Here is a 17296-nt window from a genome sequence, read left to right as displayed (position 1 = left end):
GAGGCCCAAACTGGGGTCACAAGAAATTAGATGCAACAGTTCAGCTTCTTCTTTTAAATAAATGAACAAAATTAAATTACACGTTTTCTCTTCAAAATTCATTAAAAATATTTGACGACAAAGGACAATAAACTTTATGCAATTATTTAAGTTAATGGCTATGAAAGGGTTAAATAACATATGAAGTGGAAGAAGAAAGGCATGAAGTTGCAAACAGGAGGTACGAAGAGGCCAACTAATCAAAAAAACACAGCAAACATACACTGCCACAGTAAACAATCCTGAGTCCTACCTATGACTTAAGCATCCAGAAAATCGAGAAAACTTCAACCATCAAAAATGTTTTATAATTTGAATAAATGCCTTACATTACATTAATACTTCAGCATTTGATACCATCTGTACCTGGATTCCTGGCTGTTCCCAGAAAAGAGGAATGGATCCTCGGATCTGGATGAACGATGAGATTTTATCATCTAGGAAGACAACCTTTGAAGGAAAGAACAAGAGAAATCCTTAGTTTTTTTTATGAATGAATGCAATTACACAATTAAAACCACTTACAAAACGATTAAATATACATTTTAAAAATATTCTGAAACTGGAATGAATAGCAACATAACTTGGAAGACAATCGATAAGCTGAGTTATTTATTTATTTGCAAAATAAAATACCTGAATTTAATTTAAATTTAATGTTATCAATAATATTTAATGACTGACTCAGTAAGAGCTGTGGGCAGACTGAATTACTAGGGGTTTCATTCAGACAAAGTAAAACTGCTGACAAAAATAGATTTAAATCATACTGAACTTGTTAAACGTTTTGCCTTCCATCTGTGTGATAACTTAAGAAAAGAAGGAACTTGTCGACTGAAGCCGTGACTAACCTGTTCAGTCTCCACAAAGTTGGCCACCTGTCCGTCATCGTTGGTTCCTCGCACATTAAATCTCGTGCCGGCTCGCTCCGAGCTGAGGCGAGAGAAGATGCAAGCCTTGGCCTGTTTGTGGCCGGCATAGATGGTCCTGATCTCTACGCCGCCACACATCAGCCTCAGCAGCCAGTCATCACAGTTTACTCCATAGTGTTTGAGGTGCAAGTGCAGAGACTGGTTCCTGTTTGGTTGCAAAGAGGGAAAGATGACTAAATAAAAAGTAGCAAAAACAGATCACAATCTTTGAAAAAAATAAAAAAAAAAATAAAACAAATGCACGCCTAAAGGCTATTCTGTAAGCTTTAAACAGAGAAATGTTGACATCTCTACCAAAAGAAGCGGTTGTCTGTAGTGTCTTCTAGGATCCTGCGATGCGCATTGAGACTTAGATCCATGCTGATTCCAGTAGCAGACCAGGCAAAGTAGAAGTGTCCTGAGTTTAGGACCTTGCGCACCTCGGAAATCCGGTCCTCATCACCTGGATCGTTCTTCAGAGATATAAAGTCTGTCTGCGTGACCCTGAAGACCTCTGAATCCTGCACCTTCCCCACAGAGCTGCATCCTGTCACAACCACGAGACTGTGCAGCATGGAGTCCCCTGCAAAATTGAGGGATCAAAAGTACAAGAAATGGTTAACTGAACTTTGATGCCATTACTGCATAACAGGAATTCAGCAGCCAGTCTAATCTCAGCCATCAAGAAGACTGAGCTTTAATCTTTCACGCTGGTTCCTTGTTGTTATAACAACACCCTTCAAGGTCATATGAAGGATGGAAGAAAGCAGCTTATGACTAAGGAGCAACAGTGCCACAAACCAGAGGAGAAGCATCATGGCTGCCTGGAACCATTTAGGGAACAATCATTTTCTGTTTTCCTACCCAGGTTTAGCCGGAGAACACCAAGGATTCCATACGCATCAAAGATCCTGGTATAAGTACTTTTAATGGCATCCTTTTCCGCCGCCGCTAAAAGAGACAAAACGGGTAAGAAGAAAACATTATTAGAGCCTGTTCAAATATATCATTTGTAAGTAGTTGACAGATGTTCTAGGATGAATCGCTTGTGTCATACTTCCATTGAAATGCCACTGCTTGAAGGTGCAGTCTAAAGATAGTGTCAATCATATCTCAATTAAAAAACAGATGGCTTACACAAAACGGCAACAGCTCCTGATTCAAACATGAGGCATTCTTCCCTCGCCCTCGTTTCCACTATGACACTGTAAGGTGGTGGATCCAGCTTGTGGTAAATACGGTATCCTTTGCTGAAAGCCATAGCTGATCCAAGATGAAAAAAATCCTATGTTATTACCTGTAAACAAAGGAAAGAAATAAGAATCAGTGATCACGAGACATAAAAATACATTTACTTTAAGATTTTTGTTGAATAACTTGAACAGTAGGATCTTTATTTACGGTAAAACAGAAAATACTTAATTTTTTTTTTAAATCCTTATTTATACATCTAAGCATATGTACCTAACCTTTCTTAAAATTCTCACTAATTTAGAAAAGGTTAATCGTTAATTAATTTACTTACAAACTGAAGAGGATGGGAAGCACTTACTTTTGATGCATTTAATCAAAAGAAAAAAAAACCCAAATTTTTCTGTCTTTTAGTGGTTGATTTTGATGTCAATTCAGTTGAACGGTGCATCTCTAAACACATAAATATACCCACTGCCATACCTATCTAGTAGCAAGCTGGACACACTTTGAGGTTCAAAACTGCCTTAATTCAGCAAGGTGTCAGAGACAAGTGGAGATTTTGGGTCATTTTGGCATGATAGCACCGCAGAATGCAGCAGATGTTTCAGCTGCACATCTGTGATGCAGTTCCTCCATTACAAATGTTTCCTAAAGTTGGTCCACTGGATTGAGATCTAGCATATGTGAAGGATTGTCATGTTCAGAGAACCAGCTGATTTGAGCTATTTGATTTAATTTAAGCTGTGTGACAGGGTGTGTTATTCTGCAGGAAGCAGCCATCAGAACGTAGCTAGACTACTGTCATAAAGGAACAGACAAGGTCAGGAACAACACTGAGAAAGTCTGTGTGTATGATCAATTGTTTGATACAGTTTAAGGTTTACATTTAAGAAAATTGGTGGATTTGTTCCAGGTTGTGCCAATCGCTGCTCAGCTGGACCATGGCACTGTGATCCAAGGCTAAAGGACATCAGATAGCCAAACTCATTTGAAACCGATAAGACCATAATGCCGCCTGCACAACATAAAGTCGGAGATTTGAATAATATCTTAGCAAATGGACCTCCGATCTTATCAGTTTTTTTACTCTGATTCTGAATAGGACAATAAATCTTTTAAAGATTGAGACAATGAAGGCCACTGCACATGGGTGAGCAGAGCAGCAGTCTTCCATCTCAAGAGTATGGCAAGCCTGAACAGAAGAAAACCAAAACACAACACAGCATGCTTTGCATAATACCATTATCTTGCTTATCCATTGTACCAAAGACAGCAGAAAGTTTGGGGTAAACCTACATTTTAATACCAACTTCTAGTTGTTTGCAGCTTGCTACAGAAAGGATCGATAAGTCCACCATTTGTGTCTCAAAATCTAAGAAGACTGTATAAACAATAAAACAGTGACAGTTTATTGTATTTCGAAACGTTTCCCTTAAACTGCAAATAAGGGAAACTTGCCAAACAATTACAGGAACAAGAAGGAAAGTTAGGCTGCAAAGTCATCCGTATAAGGGGGGATCAGTGAGGACACTGCCCGACAGAGATGACAAACTAATATTTATTTTAACAGACTCGCTGCAGGGTAGCAGTGATAGAGGGACATGGTGAAAGTTAAAGGCCGGGGAAGTGGCAGATCATCTTCCCTGACTGATAGTCACGACTTCAAAACGCAGCAGCAGCATACGAAGCAACCGCTAACCTACCAGCTAGCACACAATGCTACATTTTTATGCAATGCAAAGCCATCAAACGAAGCAGGTGAATTACTCGTATGTGAAGAAAGTATTTGCTGTCCTTCGCACGCCTAACGCTAGCTGGCAACGTTAGCCAACTTAGCCAGATTAAATCACAGAGACGGCTATGATTCGCTAGGTTTCATTATTTTGATGGTGGCACTACCTGCGCGTCCTGGGATGATTAACTACCAGCTACTATCGCATTTCTTATCTAGTCCCGCTCATGTAAAACACACACGCTTGCATGTATTTCTAAATGTTGGTTTTATGTAGCAACTATCTGGCTTAATTAAAATATACAGAATAAATGTACTATAAACCCCGTCTTACCGTCTCCCCACCGGGTCGCTGTACCGCTGTCACAACAAAATCCTTCCCGGTGTGTTGGCGGAGTGGTACATTCGGACGTAAAGTAAAGCACGCCCTGCCTCACGTTACCGTAATACTTCTAAAACCATATATGACGGAAGTGCCTTAATTGCAATAAAACTTAAAGTACTTGCCTTTAAAAGCTAGTAAACGTTACTGATAACAACTGTACAGGCACACATGTAAACTACAATTAATACGCAGAAAGAAACTAGAAATATGAACTCGTCCGCCTTTAAACATAATAGACAGTTACTCACATCCAATTAGAGAAGATTTGCAGTTTTTTCTACCAATCAGATTAGACCAGAGGCGGGACAGCCGGCTTTCATAACCCTGCGCGCTGGCATATATAACAAGACCTCCAGCCTATTCGTAAACACAACAGTGTTTGGAAGCAATAACATGACTGAATTGGCTATTTAAGAAGGTAGGTATTATGATATTATGATTAATATGAATACTATACAATAAGGCTTTGCCATGTCGTCTAAACGTGTGTTATCGAACTAACCCCGTTCACCCCACAGCATCTGCTAATGTTTCCCATTAAATAAACTCTCTTATGGTTATTAAATTATGTGTTATCTTCCTAACTGGCAGACAAAGTTTGATCATAACATTTCTCTTAGCATAACGATAGTAATACGAGCAGACAAATGTAAATATTATGCTATCATGTATAAGCTGTGTGAATGTGTTTTGTTGATTTGCAGTTTTAAAGCAACAAATTGCGGTTTTTCTATCACCCAATGCATCAGTGAGAAAATTAGTTTGCTATTTGATGACTAGCTATGGATCAGTTTTATGTTTTAAAGCTATCACCAGACTTTTATGTAGAATCAATCAAGCTCTCTGCAGTTTTTCACCTACAGAAGATATGAGGGTAATTTTTTAGATGTGTTTTGCATTTTAGTTGTTATGTAATTGAGAGAAAATCTACAAAAACAAGTCTTCCATGTTTTTGGTGAAATCACAAAGGGCATAAAGCATTAGCGTTATTTTGACGTTGTTAAATTTTGTAAATTAATTGTTTTTTTTATCAAATTATGGAACCCATAGAATTTAGGGAAATTTGGAAGCATTCAAAGAAAGCAAAGAAAAATGACCCACAGTCACAATTTCTCCTTTCAGGTTCTAATCAAAACCTGAAAGCAGTAAGAAAAAAAAAATCTCCCACCTGTAGCCAGAAAAACAAGAGCTGTTCAAGAATTATATGTTTTTCTTCACTTTGGTTAATGTTTTTATTTTTTGTACTTTTTCCACAAAGAAAAACTACATATTTATAGCAAAAGAAAGGAAAAAAAAACATCTATTTTCTTGAAAAGATGTGTTCTTGAACATCTGTTCAAGACAACATAGATTTATGGAAAATTAAGGACATGTGACTTAAGAATTAAAAAAGAATTGAAAAGAAACCCTAAACATATTTGAAAACGCATATAAAATGAAGAAATTCAGATTTTTCTGTTACCTCCCCATGTAAAAAAAAATTCAGTTCTAAATCATGTAATTTCAATTTCATATGCCTCTTGTGATGTCCTTGACACAAATACACTTGAAGATTAAATTATGCTGGTTAGTTTGCATGCTGTCTTTTTATTGTGAGTGAATATGCTCGTGAAAACAAATGATTAGTACTTTTAAAGACCAGTCTCGGCTCCCGGTTTATGTGTATGCATCTCTAAATATCTCATGTTCTTGTCCTGCTTTTTTCAGAAACTTTAATTTATACCTCCTCAACATGAAGCGCCTTTACCTGGTGGAGCCGGTGGTGGCTCTGTATGCTTTTAGCAGTTTTCTCATCTACCCGCTGGTCCAGCAGTATGTGTACAGGAGGCTCTGGCAGCAGCTGACCAACACTCCCTATCCCGTCTCAGACAACACCTCCAGATGTGCTCCAAGTAACAGCAGCAGCAACCAGACTGACTTCCATAAGGTTCGTTCATAATGAAAGGATGCAAGGAAGGAGAGGATATGTTTATTGGTTATCTAATTTAAATTTTGATAATGTTCTGTTGTTTTATGTAAATAAATATCAGTCCCAAATGTGATTCCCTCTAGCTCTCTGTACTGATGTCTTTTAACATTTTCATGAAAAAAAAACTATCCATCATGAAAAATCAATATTATTCTGTAATTCTAGCTGGATGTTATGCTGTTTATTAATCCGTAAAAACTGGTCAACTCTTAATGACCAATGCATATGAGCTTTGCTGAAATATTTTCATCCCTGGAAAATTTTCACATTTCACACAAAGTTTTGGCCAGGTTTTCTTTTTTTGTTCGTTTTTGTTTTTTCAATTTTTCCCACAGATGAAAATCTGATAATGTGGTGAGCATTTGTATACCCCTTTTAATTTCATACCCCGCAATTAATTGGTTTGAGAAGTTGCATAATTTATAATTATGCAGCTTTAATATTTCAAAGTTAAAGGGGTATATTGTTGTTGCACCTGAGCAACATTGTTTATTCATTACAATAGCATTTTTGTTGCAAAATACTTTAGAATGCTAATTTGGTGGATACATTTAATTGATATTCAAAGCAGACATGTGACTCAAGCTTAGCCTTCTGAACTTGACTTCAACACCCTGAACTAACAACATAATCTCAAATCATTTCCGATCCAATAGCAGCTTGCAGTGTTCAACGCACCAACATAATTTGATTTTAAGCAGATTAAAAGAAACATGCATTCATGGACTAGTAATGTCATGCCATCAACAAATGTGAAAATAAAAGTAGGAAGTGAAACGCACTCACACAAGAATAATCTGTTTTTATCTGAAGACACAGCTGCCACAATGGCACCTGCGTAGCAGTAGAGCTTTGTTCCTCTTGCTTTTTCTCGAGAAAAACCTCACTTGTTCTCACAATCTCTGCCATCTGAATAACAGGTTTTACAGGTATTAGACAAAGATTTCAGACTCTCTAACATTTTTGTGTTATACTGGTTTAAAACTCAAATTAAAATGTCAGTCAGCAGAGTTTTTTTTTTTTTTTCCAAGATCTTTGGAGCATAGATTAAAGATCATTGCTCCACCTGCTTCTGCAAACTGCCAGATATCTGGCTGAAAGAAGACCCTCGTGTACAAGAAAGCCAAATCGATCTGTTTAGAAACATCTCCCTGTCAAAAACATTGACTGTAGTGGTTTAAAACTAAAGGGACCCCTCTCGTTGCTCTTTTTAGGTGTTAAAACTACAGTTTTAAAAAGCAGTATGCAGCATGTCTACTATGAAGGTGACTGTAGACTCTCTACAAGAGCAGATAGACCCACTAATTCTTTGTAAATATTGCTGTAAACCTGTGTCAATCAATCAATCAATTTCTGGAGTACTTTTCAGTTAGGGTAAAGGAAACAAGTTCTTTACTTAAAATAAAACAATAAAAAGCAGCAGAAAAATTGTTGTTTTGAAGGACCAATGAAAGTCTGCTGGGATAATTGGGGTGATGACGCGACACTAGAACATTCAGTGTATGCATCTAAGCAGTAATTGATTTTATTCTAACCTAAATTCCCTGTGTCTGCTTTTCCAGGAGGTGCAGAAGCAGGCGTCTCTTTTCTCCCTTTACTCGGAGCTCCTCTCCACAATCCCATCTTTGATCGTTACTCTTGTGCTGGTGGCCTACAGCGACCGGGGCGGACGCAAGATCACCATCATTATGCCTCTGATCGGCACGCTGATTTATACCAGCACCTTCCTGACTGTGTCCTTCTTTGAGCTCAACATCTACCTTCTCATCGGCTCTTCCTTCCTTAGCTCTCTGTTTGGGGGTATCAGCACTTTCCTGGGAGGCTGCTTTGCCTACATAGCAGACTTGTGCCAAGATGACCGGCAGAAGACGCTGCGAATGGCTGGAGTGGATATGATGATTGGACTGTTGTCTGGAGTGGCCGCAATATCTACAGGTTACTTCCTGAGAGCTGCAGGCTTTAACTGGCCTTTCTTAACTTCGGCCCTGTGCCAGTGTTTGATCCTAGTCTATGCAGTTTTTATCCTGGAGGAGACGGTAAGAAACACTCCCGCTGATGGCAGTGATATAGACGGGTCTCCCCAGCGCCCTGGGTTGAGACAGTTGATTTTTGGGCTCTGCCAGATCTTTGCAAGAGCAAGCTACAAGTGTAAAATAGTTTTAGCCCTCCTGATAATCATTTTCACCAGCTTCACCTTCACCTACATTGGAGGCATCTCCTTGGTGACGCTATACGAGCTAAACGAGCCACTGTGCTGGACTGAGATTCTGATTGGCTATGGCTCAGCACTGTCCACCACGGTGTTCCTGACCAGTTTCCTGGGAGTGTCGGCGTTCACATACTGTGGAGTCCCGCAGCTGCTGATCGTTGCGTTGGGGATCCTGTCTGTGCTGTCAGGACTGATCATGGTGGCGTTTGCAAAGACCACAGTTCTGATGTTTTTAGGTGAGTTTAAGCTGCCGAGTCGTAATTAAAGTTATTAAACTTTGCACAGTCATTACTTGAACTAGACAAAAATGCAACCCCAAGAATTTGAAAAGTAATAAAAAAAAAAAAGTAATTTATTTCAATAAGTGGAACATTTATATTACATAGACTCATTACACACATAATGATATGTTGATGTTGTTTTTCTGATACAAACATTTTACAGTATAGATGACACTATTGTGAAGAAGACGACTGAGTTGACATTTGTCCACCAGAAAGTCAGACACTTAACAAAATCAGACAGTAAACAACAAAAAGATAATTGGTAAAGAAGCTGACAGGTCAGAAGGGTTTATCCAAGCATGTGGAAGTGTGGAAGAAAATGATTCACAAGTAAATGATGATTCACTATATACCCCAGTGACCTTACAAGGATAAATGGGTAAAGATGGATGGATATATTTATTTACGTGGATACAAGTAAATATCCCTTGCCCTATAAATTATTTCCATTATAGATTTGAATTATTATAATCTAATATTCTAAGAAACTGAATTCATTATCTGAAAGCCTTAATTCTTGAAATTGAGAGATATAAACACTTGAAATATGAGTCTCTGTCTGAGGAATGTAGATATTAAATGAATTAAACTTTTTTTTTTAATTAAGCTGCATAAATCCAGCAACCATACTTGTCACATTTCAGGCCTTGTAATTTATGTTTTCTGTTTCATTTTATGACCAATTTATCTAAAATAGCTTTTAAATACTGAACAAGATAAAAACAGCACTTAAAAAATAAAAATTCTTACCAAAAACACTACAGACTATTCTCTCTGGTTACAGATTGACAGCTAAGTTTATTGGCCTGTAAGGTGTTCAGAAGCTACTGAGTTTGCAGGGTCTTTTATTAGATGACTGAATTGTAAGCTTTACTGTGTTTGTAATCATGACATCTTATCTCTGCTTTGCTTATTTTCTTATCTCTGCTTTGTTTGGTTTAGATATAGTACTGCCAGGGGGGTTATTATGAAAGACATGAACGCTGAAACTCGTTATAGCTCTGAAACATTAATTTCCGTCAGTGATTGTGTGTGTTTGCAGTTGCACAAAAGCTTTCATAAAATTTCTTATTTAATTTTCTTGTTTGTTTTCTTTTTATTGCAGTACGGATCCCCATGCTGCTGTCCATAATGCCTTTCCCTGTTCTCCGCTCGGTAATGTCAAAGATCGTCTCCAAGTCTGAGCAAGGCAAGTGTGCTTTTGGACACACACCATGGATGCATGTCTGTGTTTAAAGAGTCATAGTCCACTGGTGTGTGTCCTGTCCTTAACGTTTCAGCGTACACTTGGAAAACAAAGCACTTAAAGTTTCTGTTCATCCTAGAAGTGAAAGGACTTGAAGGATCATAACATTGACTTTAGTTGTCACTGTTATGCTTAACTGATTTCCTCTTTTTTTTTTTCTTTTTTTTTTCCAGGAGCCCTTTTTGCTTATCTTTCCTTTCTGGAGAGTTTATTTAACAACGTTGGATCTGCGGTCTTCAACAGTATCTATGCTGCCACGGTGGGGTGGTACCCTGGTTTTGCCTTCCTCTTAGCTGCAGGACTCTGTGTCATTCCTTTATCTGCGATTGCGTAAGTTGATTTTCCTAGTGTTCACACCACAAGACTAAACTGTCATATCAGGCTTTCGTTTGACTCTTGCATGTAGCAACTATTTGTTTCCTAAATGAAAAGAAATTCATAAAATAGACACAAATAAAATCAAACTCCCAGTGAAATAAATCTAAAAAGAAGAGCAAAAATTGTTAGTTGACAAGTTTATACAAACGCAATCCTATGCAAAATTGTTCCTAACTCTTTGAGGACATGATTTAAAGTATTAAGTTGCTGATGAAAAGGCATCACCACATTATAAAGTCGCCATCCCCTAGTTTCACCACAGGGATGGTATGAGCTTGGTGATGAGGAGTATTAGTTTTTGTTCACAAATACAGATTTTCATGCAGGCCAAAATGTTACTTTTTGTAATGTGTCCCACATATATTTTGTCCCCATCACACAGGGCTCCTTGTGGCTCTTTTCTTGCAATGGCTCACTTCATACCACCTTCCTATACAATGTTTTCATCCTGGTGAAAGAAGTTGTCTCTTCGCTGGCTGATTTGTTCAAACACGGATTGGTATTTGAAAGGAATAAAGCTACACTCAAAGATGCATGATCTCAGCAATGTTGTGTAAGAGTTTTAGCTCCAACTTGTTATTGGCTGCTGGAGTCTGAGGAAGGATTTGGATTACAAAAACACTTTTCTGCTGGGTCATAATTGCCAAATATATGTCATTTCTGTAGAAAACAGAAATGTTCAAAATTAAAAAGTAGGAAGGCACAGTTCCTTATTTAAAGTATGACTTTCTAACCATTGTCCTAAGAATTAAAAACCATATCCGACAACTTGCGTAGCTTTCTAAGATGTGAAATCATACTACTGCTCAGGTGTGAGAAGTATTACTAAGGCATTTAACAAATCTTTCAATTCAAAGTGGGGAAAAAGAAAGTAATTCTTCAAAGAAACCCATAAAATGTTCCTTTTAACCTGTCATTCACAAGTTGTCATTCACAATGACAGGTTAACGGTTAACCTGTCATTCACAAGTTGTCATTCACAATGACAGGTTAACCGTTAACCTGTCACGAGAGGACCCAAATTTGGGTCCTCTCGTGAATGACAGGTTAAGGTTTACTACAAGTCATGTGGGGAAGCACCAGAAATGTGGAAAAAGGAGGAAATGAGACCAACATTAAGCCTTTATACAGAACTCTATGGTGGAGAATTAACATTGCACATTACCTTGATCCTTCCATCCCATGTCAAAAATGTTGCTGCCAGCATCATGCTGTGGGGATCCTGTTCTTCAGCAGATCCAGGGAAGCTGGTCAGAGTTGATGGGAAGATGGATAGAGATAAATATTGGACAATCACAGAAAAATCCAGTCACAGATTACATGAGACTGGCTGAAACCTGTCTCCTTCCAGCACCATGCTTTGATCAAAGCATAGTCATGTGTTAAAATAGCCCAGTTAAAAGTCCAGGCCAAAATCCAATTGAAAATCTTTAGCAATACTTGAAAATATGTTTGCAGGTTCTCTACATCCAGTCAGATGGATCTTCAGGTATTTTTTTTTTATTGAGGGGTAGGTAAAAATGTTTTTTTCTCTGGGTGTAAGAAAGGTTGCAGTTTGAATCGCTGTCAATTATTCTTCCGACTCAGGGACCCTGAATGTATACCACAGTGTTCAGATTTTTATTGGTAAAAAGAATTGGGAAAAGCTGTATCATCTTCACAACCACCCACTTTTTTGTGTATGTCTTTCAGACAGAATCAAAGGGGTATAAAATACTTTTCAAAGTGTCGTAGGCTGTGCCATGGACACTGAAGCTCTCTGTCCTGTTGAACTAAAGGATATTTTGCTGACGGTTGTTAAACTGAGAAGACAAAGTGATACTGCTTAGTCAATGTGGGAGCTGTAGCGTGAAACATAACCCCCCTTACTGCCTACATGTCTATCACATGCTGTGCTTCTTTCTTTGCACAGTGATCTGTTTAAAAAAACAAAACAAAGCCCTACCCAGATATTTTGTTGTTGCTCGCCAACTACAAGTGCACACAGGTTGTGAACTCTTTAATGAAATTGAAAATCATTTTAGCTTAAAAATTAACTTATTGACAATGTGTCTGTAAACTCCCAAAACACGATTAATGGAAATCCATGACACAACAGATAAGCTTGTCTCCTGTTTTAGCTGGAATTGGTAATGTCTATTTCCCATCCACATGTGTTCCTGTTTCTGAACATTTTAGTGCGGTGGCTTTCATCGGAGTGGATGTTTCCACTGAACCCATAAAGTCAGAAGATGGAACCTCTGAGGAGGACGGCCAGCCTGAGAAGGACGACGACACCAGTCCTCTTCTAAGCTCTTCTTCTGTTAACACCTGAGCTGTACATTGTTAACGTATTTATCTTTTAAGTATGTCAGTCACTTCAGTTTTCTGGGTTGATACCACTGGAAAGTTTCATTTTCCAGTGTTTTGAAGCAGTGCTTCTTCTTTTTTGCAGCAACTTTGTTGCTCAGCATCAGTTTTATTTTTCATGGTAAATCCCATTGAATTAGAAATGTCATTTAATGACAAAAATATGCTTAAGAAGGAGAAAGTGAGCTTTTTCAGGGGAATGTATGTGCGCTTTTTGGTTTTGTGTGTGTTTTTGTTTTTTTTGCTTTTTTCTTATTTCGTGTACTTTGTTGTTTATTGTTTCCTCCTTTTACCTTTTAACTGTTTTTTGTTTTTTTTTCCCCTTTTTTCTAAAGTTGTCTAGTTTTCTTGTTTTTTTGCGTTTTTGATTTGCTTATTTTCTTTGATTTTTTGCCTTTTTCGTATTTTTGTCTTTTTTTGACGCTTTGGGCTTTTCGGCTTGTGGGGCTTTTCGGCTTATGTTTGTATTTTTTTTTTTTGTTTTTTTTTTTTTTTTTTTTAAACAAACTTTGTGGGTACGGCTTATAGTGAGGTGCTCTCTACAGTCCGGAAAATACGGTACTCGGGACACAAAAAAACAATCTTGCCAAAAATCTTCCCTGTTAACTAATGTAAAAATCCTTTGTTTCAGAATGTATTAATCTGACAGTCTTGGGTTAAAATTGTGTGACTCATTGTTTTATTTAAACCAGAAAAGGGCCAGACGGTGTAGTTGAACTGATTTTTGCTGTTTTTTTTTTTATTTAATATTGTGTAAATGGACTGTACTTGTGTAGCACTTTATGTAGTCCAGTCCAGTGGACTCCAAAGCGCTTTTTTATTACAAGCTACAATCCGACTGATGAATCTGCACCACCATCTCTGACTACCACAAATAGGCAAGGCAGGAGAAGTGTCTTGCCCCAGGACAAAGTGAGTAATAGAGTGAGGTTCGAACCGATACCCTTCAGCCTCTGTCACCCTTTCTGAAACATGTGGAAGTATGTTTCTTTTCAAAAGTATTTGCACAATTTGTTACTTTATGTTACTTTATCTTTTTGTTGTTTTGCTATGTGTAAAATTATGAAAAATGTCAAAGTAAGTAATATTTAAAAAGTGACGCTAGGGAAGAGGAATGAAAAGGGAAACAAACCCTCAAATTTTTAACATGTATTTGTGTTGATAGACTAGTATGTACTGGGAAGTGAAAATTTAATGAGGCAGAGAATGCTTTTTATGTTTTTCTAAAGACAACTTGCTCATTAGCTGAGCATTTTATATCTTAATTAGCAGTGACAAAGAACACCATTAATTAAGATCAACTGATTGACAATAGGAACTAGCAAAATGTCTTTTTTTTTTTTTTTCCCCCTGGGAGACAGTGACTTGAAATGGAAAACTGTTTCTAGGGAGCTAAAATGTAGGTCAGTTCAGGTATGAGAGAGATTAGTATTGTGTGCTTTGTAATCTTTTCAACATGGAATAAAATCTGTAGAAATAAGGTTAAGCTTACAGAGACAAATCCAGGTTCACAAGAAGAAGAGAATCAATGCCACAGGACTGAACCTTTGATTTTAAATATTACAAAAAGGTAGACATTCTAATGCAGCTTTTTGTGGATCAAAGTTTCATTGATAAAATTGATTTTCTTTTTGTATCAAAATGCACTTTAAATTAGTTAAGGTGTCTTAATAAAATGAGCATACAAAAAAAGTTGTTTGTCTCTTTCAAAATGTCCAGAAGAACCAATCAGAGCTAAACTGTTTTTTTCAATGTTGTGTTTGTCTGTTTTTCTCTTTTTGGTAGGATCTTAGCTGTTGCCAGACACATTTTGAGGTTGAGTCTATTCAACAACAGAGTGCTGTTTAAAAGAGCTTTAAAGAAGGTTTTCTTACAAGCTTTCTTGAACGCTTACAAGATACTGGCAATGGGCAACTTTCTTGAAAGTTTACAAAAAAGTTGCTTGAAAGAAAAACTTATAAAAAATGCTATACCCAACACTGCACATGAGATTATAAAGCCATTGCATTTTAACAAATGCAAAGTTGTTAAAATGCAACTTTGCATTTTTGTTTGCTCACCTTGTTTGTTCTTTTCATTCTCAGTTCACTTTTTCTGGGTGAGTTTTTATATGAGCCACTAGGTGTCAGTCTTTGTCCACCCATATAGCAATACTAGCTTGGTTGGTGAAAGTGCTTCTCATTTGAAAAATCTCTTTGTCACATGTTATCATGGCCTTCAACGCTTGTGAGGCTTTTCTTCCATGACACAATGTAAGTATTAAAGTATGTGTGTTGTATGGATGATAAACGAGCAAAAGAAATGTTGTATTCAAGCCATAAGGCTGTATAGCTACTTGTTTTCTGCTTGAGTTGGTTATTGTGGAAACCAATGGTGTGTAACCACAAAAGATGAATGATGTGGCCTGAATGCAATACAGCTCCTTCACATTAGTCGGCACTGGAGATGCCACATAAAATCAGGTTTTAGCCACACATGATGCATCACAGGAATAATACTTAGCTTGGCTTTAAACTGGACCTGTTAACAGTTTTTAATACAGTTGTACGTATGAATAGCAAACCACATCTAACTCTACTTATATTTGTTAAAAGGTGGGACAGCCAGATCAGTCTGAAAACATGTGCCACAAAGGGGGGGAAAAAAAATCTGCCAGTCCTGTGAATACTGTAAAAGTGAAACATCCCCCTGAAATTGAATGCAATTTCCTGTTGGATATCTTGGCTCTAGCTCCAGTCATGGAAAGCTTAATGATGTCTGATTGTAATGTGGAGTTATTTGATTTCCATTCTCAGGTTTTGAGATTTGTGTCTAGATTGTGATTAGAAGTTAACACAAAGTTTGAATGAAGTTCACCACTTGAGGTTGACAACGGGACCTACTGAGGCACCGAACATATGGTCTCGACTTGAATCAGAGATAGAGGTGTGGCGAGTGGTGATGATCGTATACATGGGTTTTCCCAGGGGCAGGGATCTCTGGCGGAGACAGTCAGGGTGGCTTGTGTCAGTGTGGCGTGCAAAGGGGTCGACGGGGATTAAAGAGAGAGTTGACGGAATATGGTTTTAAGAGGAGGCTGGGGGATTGAGGGTCTTTTTGGTTTCTGGTTTCCAAACACAGCTGAATCAGCACTGCAATCATCTGCACCACACCACATCACATCACCATTGGCCCTTTCTGTGATGTTAATCCAGAGAGTGGCTAACAGACCCCTCTCTTTATCTCGATTCTCTACATGTGAAGATAATTTGTTATTACATTGCACCAAATTTAAGTGGCTGATGTGACTGAAGTGAAGTTTAGAATGGAACAGCTTTTATATCTGGTTTGATGGTCAGTTGAAGAATACAATCTATTGTATAGCAAATTTAAACCAAATAGACCATTGTTGACTTTAATAAGAACCTATGTTGATGACGGTACACCAAGTAACCTTTGAGTATTTACTTGGAGCTGTTTGGGAGCAGACAGCTGCAATATCCAAACATTGATTTTGAAAAAGTGGAAAAAAAAATGTAAATCCCTTTTTAAGTGGAGATTTTTTTAAACCTTGTTTTACTATAAATATAAACATTATATTTGACTTTTTGTGCTAGAAACCACAACCTTAAAGAAGTATTTTATATGAGTTATTCCACATCTGTGCTTACTTGGTGTCAAATAAACATTGAATGGAAGTCAAAAACTTAATGACAAGGAAAGGGTAAGCATGAGCTACAATTTTTTTAATGATAATCTTTGACCTGGCACTTCTTTAGTTGTCCTCAAGTTATCCTTTTCTTCACTGTAATCTTGACGTGGTTATTGCTGACGTTGTCTTCACCTGCTGGCGCAGATTAGGTATTGCTGGACATATGATCAAAACCTCACATGCTTCGTAAATTCAGATTTCTTTTCCCCAAAATTAAGAGCAAACAATTGCTCTTAATTGTTTGCTTCACGTTATGTTACCTTGACGTGAATGGAGGTGTCGTTACGCCAGGAAGCTGCTCCTAATTAACGTAATGCCATCATCAAAAGGCATTAAGTTAGTTTCTCCAGGATTTCTTGGGATTTTCAATCTCTTTCACCTGAGATTTAAAATCCAAAGTCTATTCTTTTAAACAATCTCCCTCCATTAATTTATACTGAGGATCAAATGTGGGACTGGAGAATCTAAAAAGAATGAAAATTAAAACAGGCACATAAACTATGTAGCTAGTGAAAGGCTCAACATGAGGTTTGAATCAGGTGAAAACAATGCCACAAGTGCAGCTTTGTGCCACATAGACAGTCCCAGAATAGAGAGAAGGCCAGGGACAAAAACCAGTAGTTGGAGGGCAGCCATTTTCTCTGTCTCTCCCTCCCTCCTTTTCTTTTTTTTTTAACAGATAATGCTGTTGTATTAGTCTTCTCATGCTAACAGGCCTGGTATAGGCAATAGACATAATAAACTAATTGCCCTGATCAACCTTTGCTCACTGTGTGTTTCCGTGCCTGTTTGAATGGTTTAGTTTTACAACCGACTCATGTTTTTCTTTAACTGGATCGATGTCAGGTTTTGTGAGCTAAACAGTCCTCACATTTTTTTGCGTTTGGTTTTCATCTTTCCCATAAGCCG

At 37.7% G+C, this 17296-nt stretch overlaps 2 protein-coding genes across 11 annotated transcripts in view; one reads left to right on the top strand and one right to left on the bottom strand.

The window, feature by feature from the left end:
• The window catches only part of LOC103140345 (synaptojanin-1-like), a 34052-nt gene extending 29748 nt beyond the window's left edge, over window positions 1-4304 (bottom strand). For 8 of the 10 annotated variants that reach the window (XM_016673316.1, XM_016673336.1, XM_016673334.1 and 5 more), the window contains exons 1-6: window positions 4211-4303; window positions 2088-2247; window positions 1815-1901; window positions 1266-1533; window positions 891-1116; window positions 406-489 (exon numbers count right to left, since the gene is read on the bottom strand). In XM_016673316.1, the coding sequence (XP_016528802.1) occupies window positions 406-489; window positions 891-1116; window positions 1266-1533; window positions 1815-1901; window positions 2088-2211 (789 nt within the window). In that variant the 5' untranslated portion in view covers window positions 2212-2247; window positions 4211-4303. Of the gene's footprint in view, window positions 1-405; window positions 490-890; window positions 1117-1265; window positions 1534-1814; window positions 1902-2087; window positions 2248-4210 lie in introns of all 10 variants that reach the window. The other 2 variants (XM_016673343.1, XM_016673346.1) reach the window with 1 other exon arrangement.
• Window positions 4305-4569: 265 nt separating this feature from the next.
• LOC103140327 (solute carrier family 46 member 3-like) lies at window positions 4570-12704 on the top strand. Its single transcript, XM_007555434.2, has 6 exons — window positions 4570-4679; window positions 5969-6188; window positions 7793-8675; window positions 9829-9912; window positions 10143-10299; window positions 12526-12704. Exons 2-6 carry the CDS (start codon window positions 5994-5996, stop codon window positions 12659-12661), a joined length of 1455 nt encoding a protein of 484 aa, XP_007555496.1. The 5' UTR covers window positions 4570-4679; window positions 5969-5993; the 3' UTR covers window positions 12662-12704.
• The last annotated feature ends 4592 nt before the right edge of the window (window positions 12705-17296 follow it).

The sequence above is a fragment of the Poecilia formosa genome, unplaced genomic scaffold (assembly GCF_000485575.1).
Source record: "Poecilia formosa unplaced genomic scaffold, Poecilia_formosa-5.1.2 Scaffold3, whole genome shotgun sequence".
Classification (NCBI taxonomy): domain Eukaryota; kingdom Metazoa; phylum Chordata; class Actinopteri; order Cyprinodontiformes; family Poeciliidae; genus Poecilia; species Poecilia formosa.
The sequence above is the reverse complement of the archived record's forward strand: the minus strand, read 5'-3'. Positions and strand labels throughout refer to the sequence as shown.

Excerpts from the sequence above, each read along its gene's own strand:
- LOC103140327 (XM_007555434.2), top strand. The coding sequence starts at position 5,994 with ATGAAGCGCCTTTACCTGGTGGAGCCGGTGGTGGCTCTGTATGCTTTT. Across the intron at positions 8,676-9,828 it reads CACAGTTCTGATGTTTTTAG|TACGGATCCCCATGCTGCTG; the intron begins GTGAGTTTAAGC and ends TTTTTATTGCAG. Across the intron at positions 9,913-10,142 it reads CGTCTCCAAGTCTGAGCAAG|GAGCCCTTTTTGCTTATCTT; the intron begins GCAAGTGTGCTT and ends TTTTTTTTCCAG.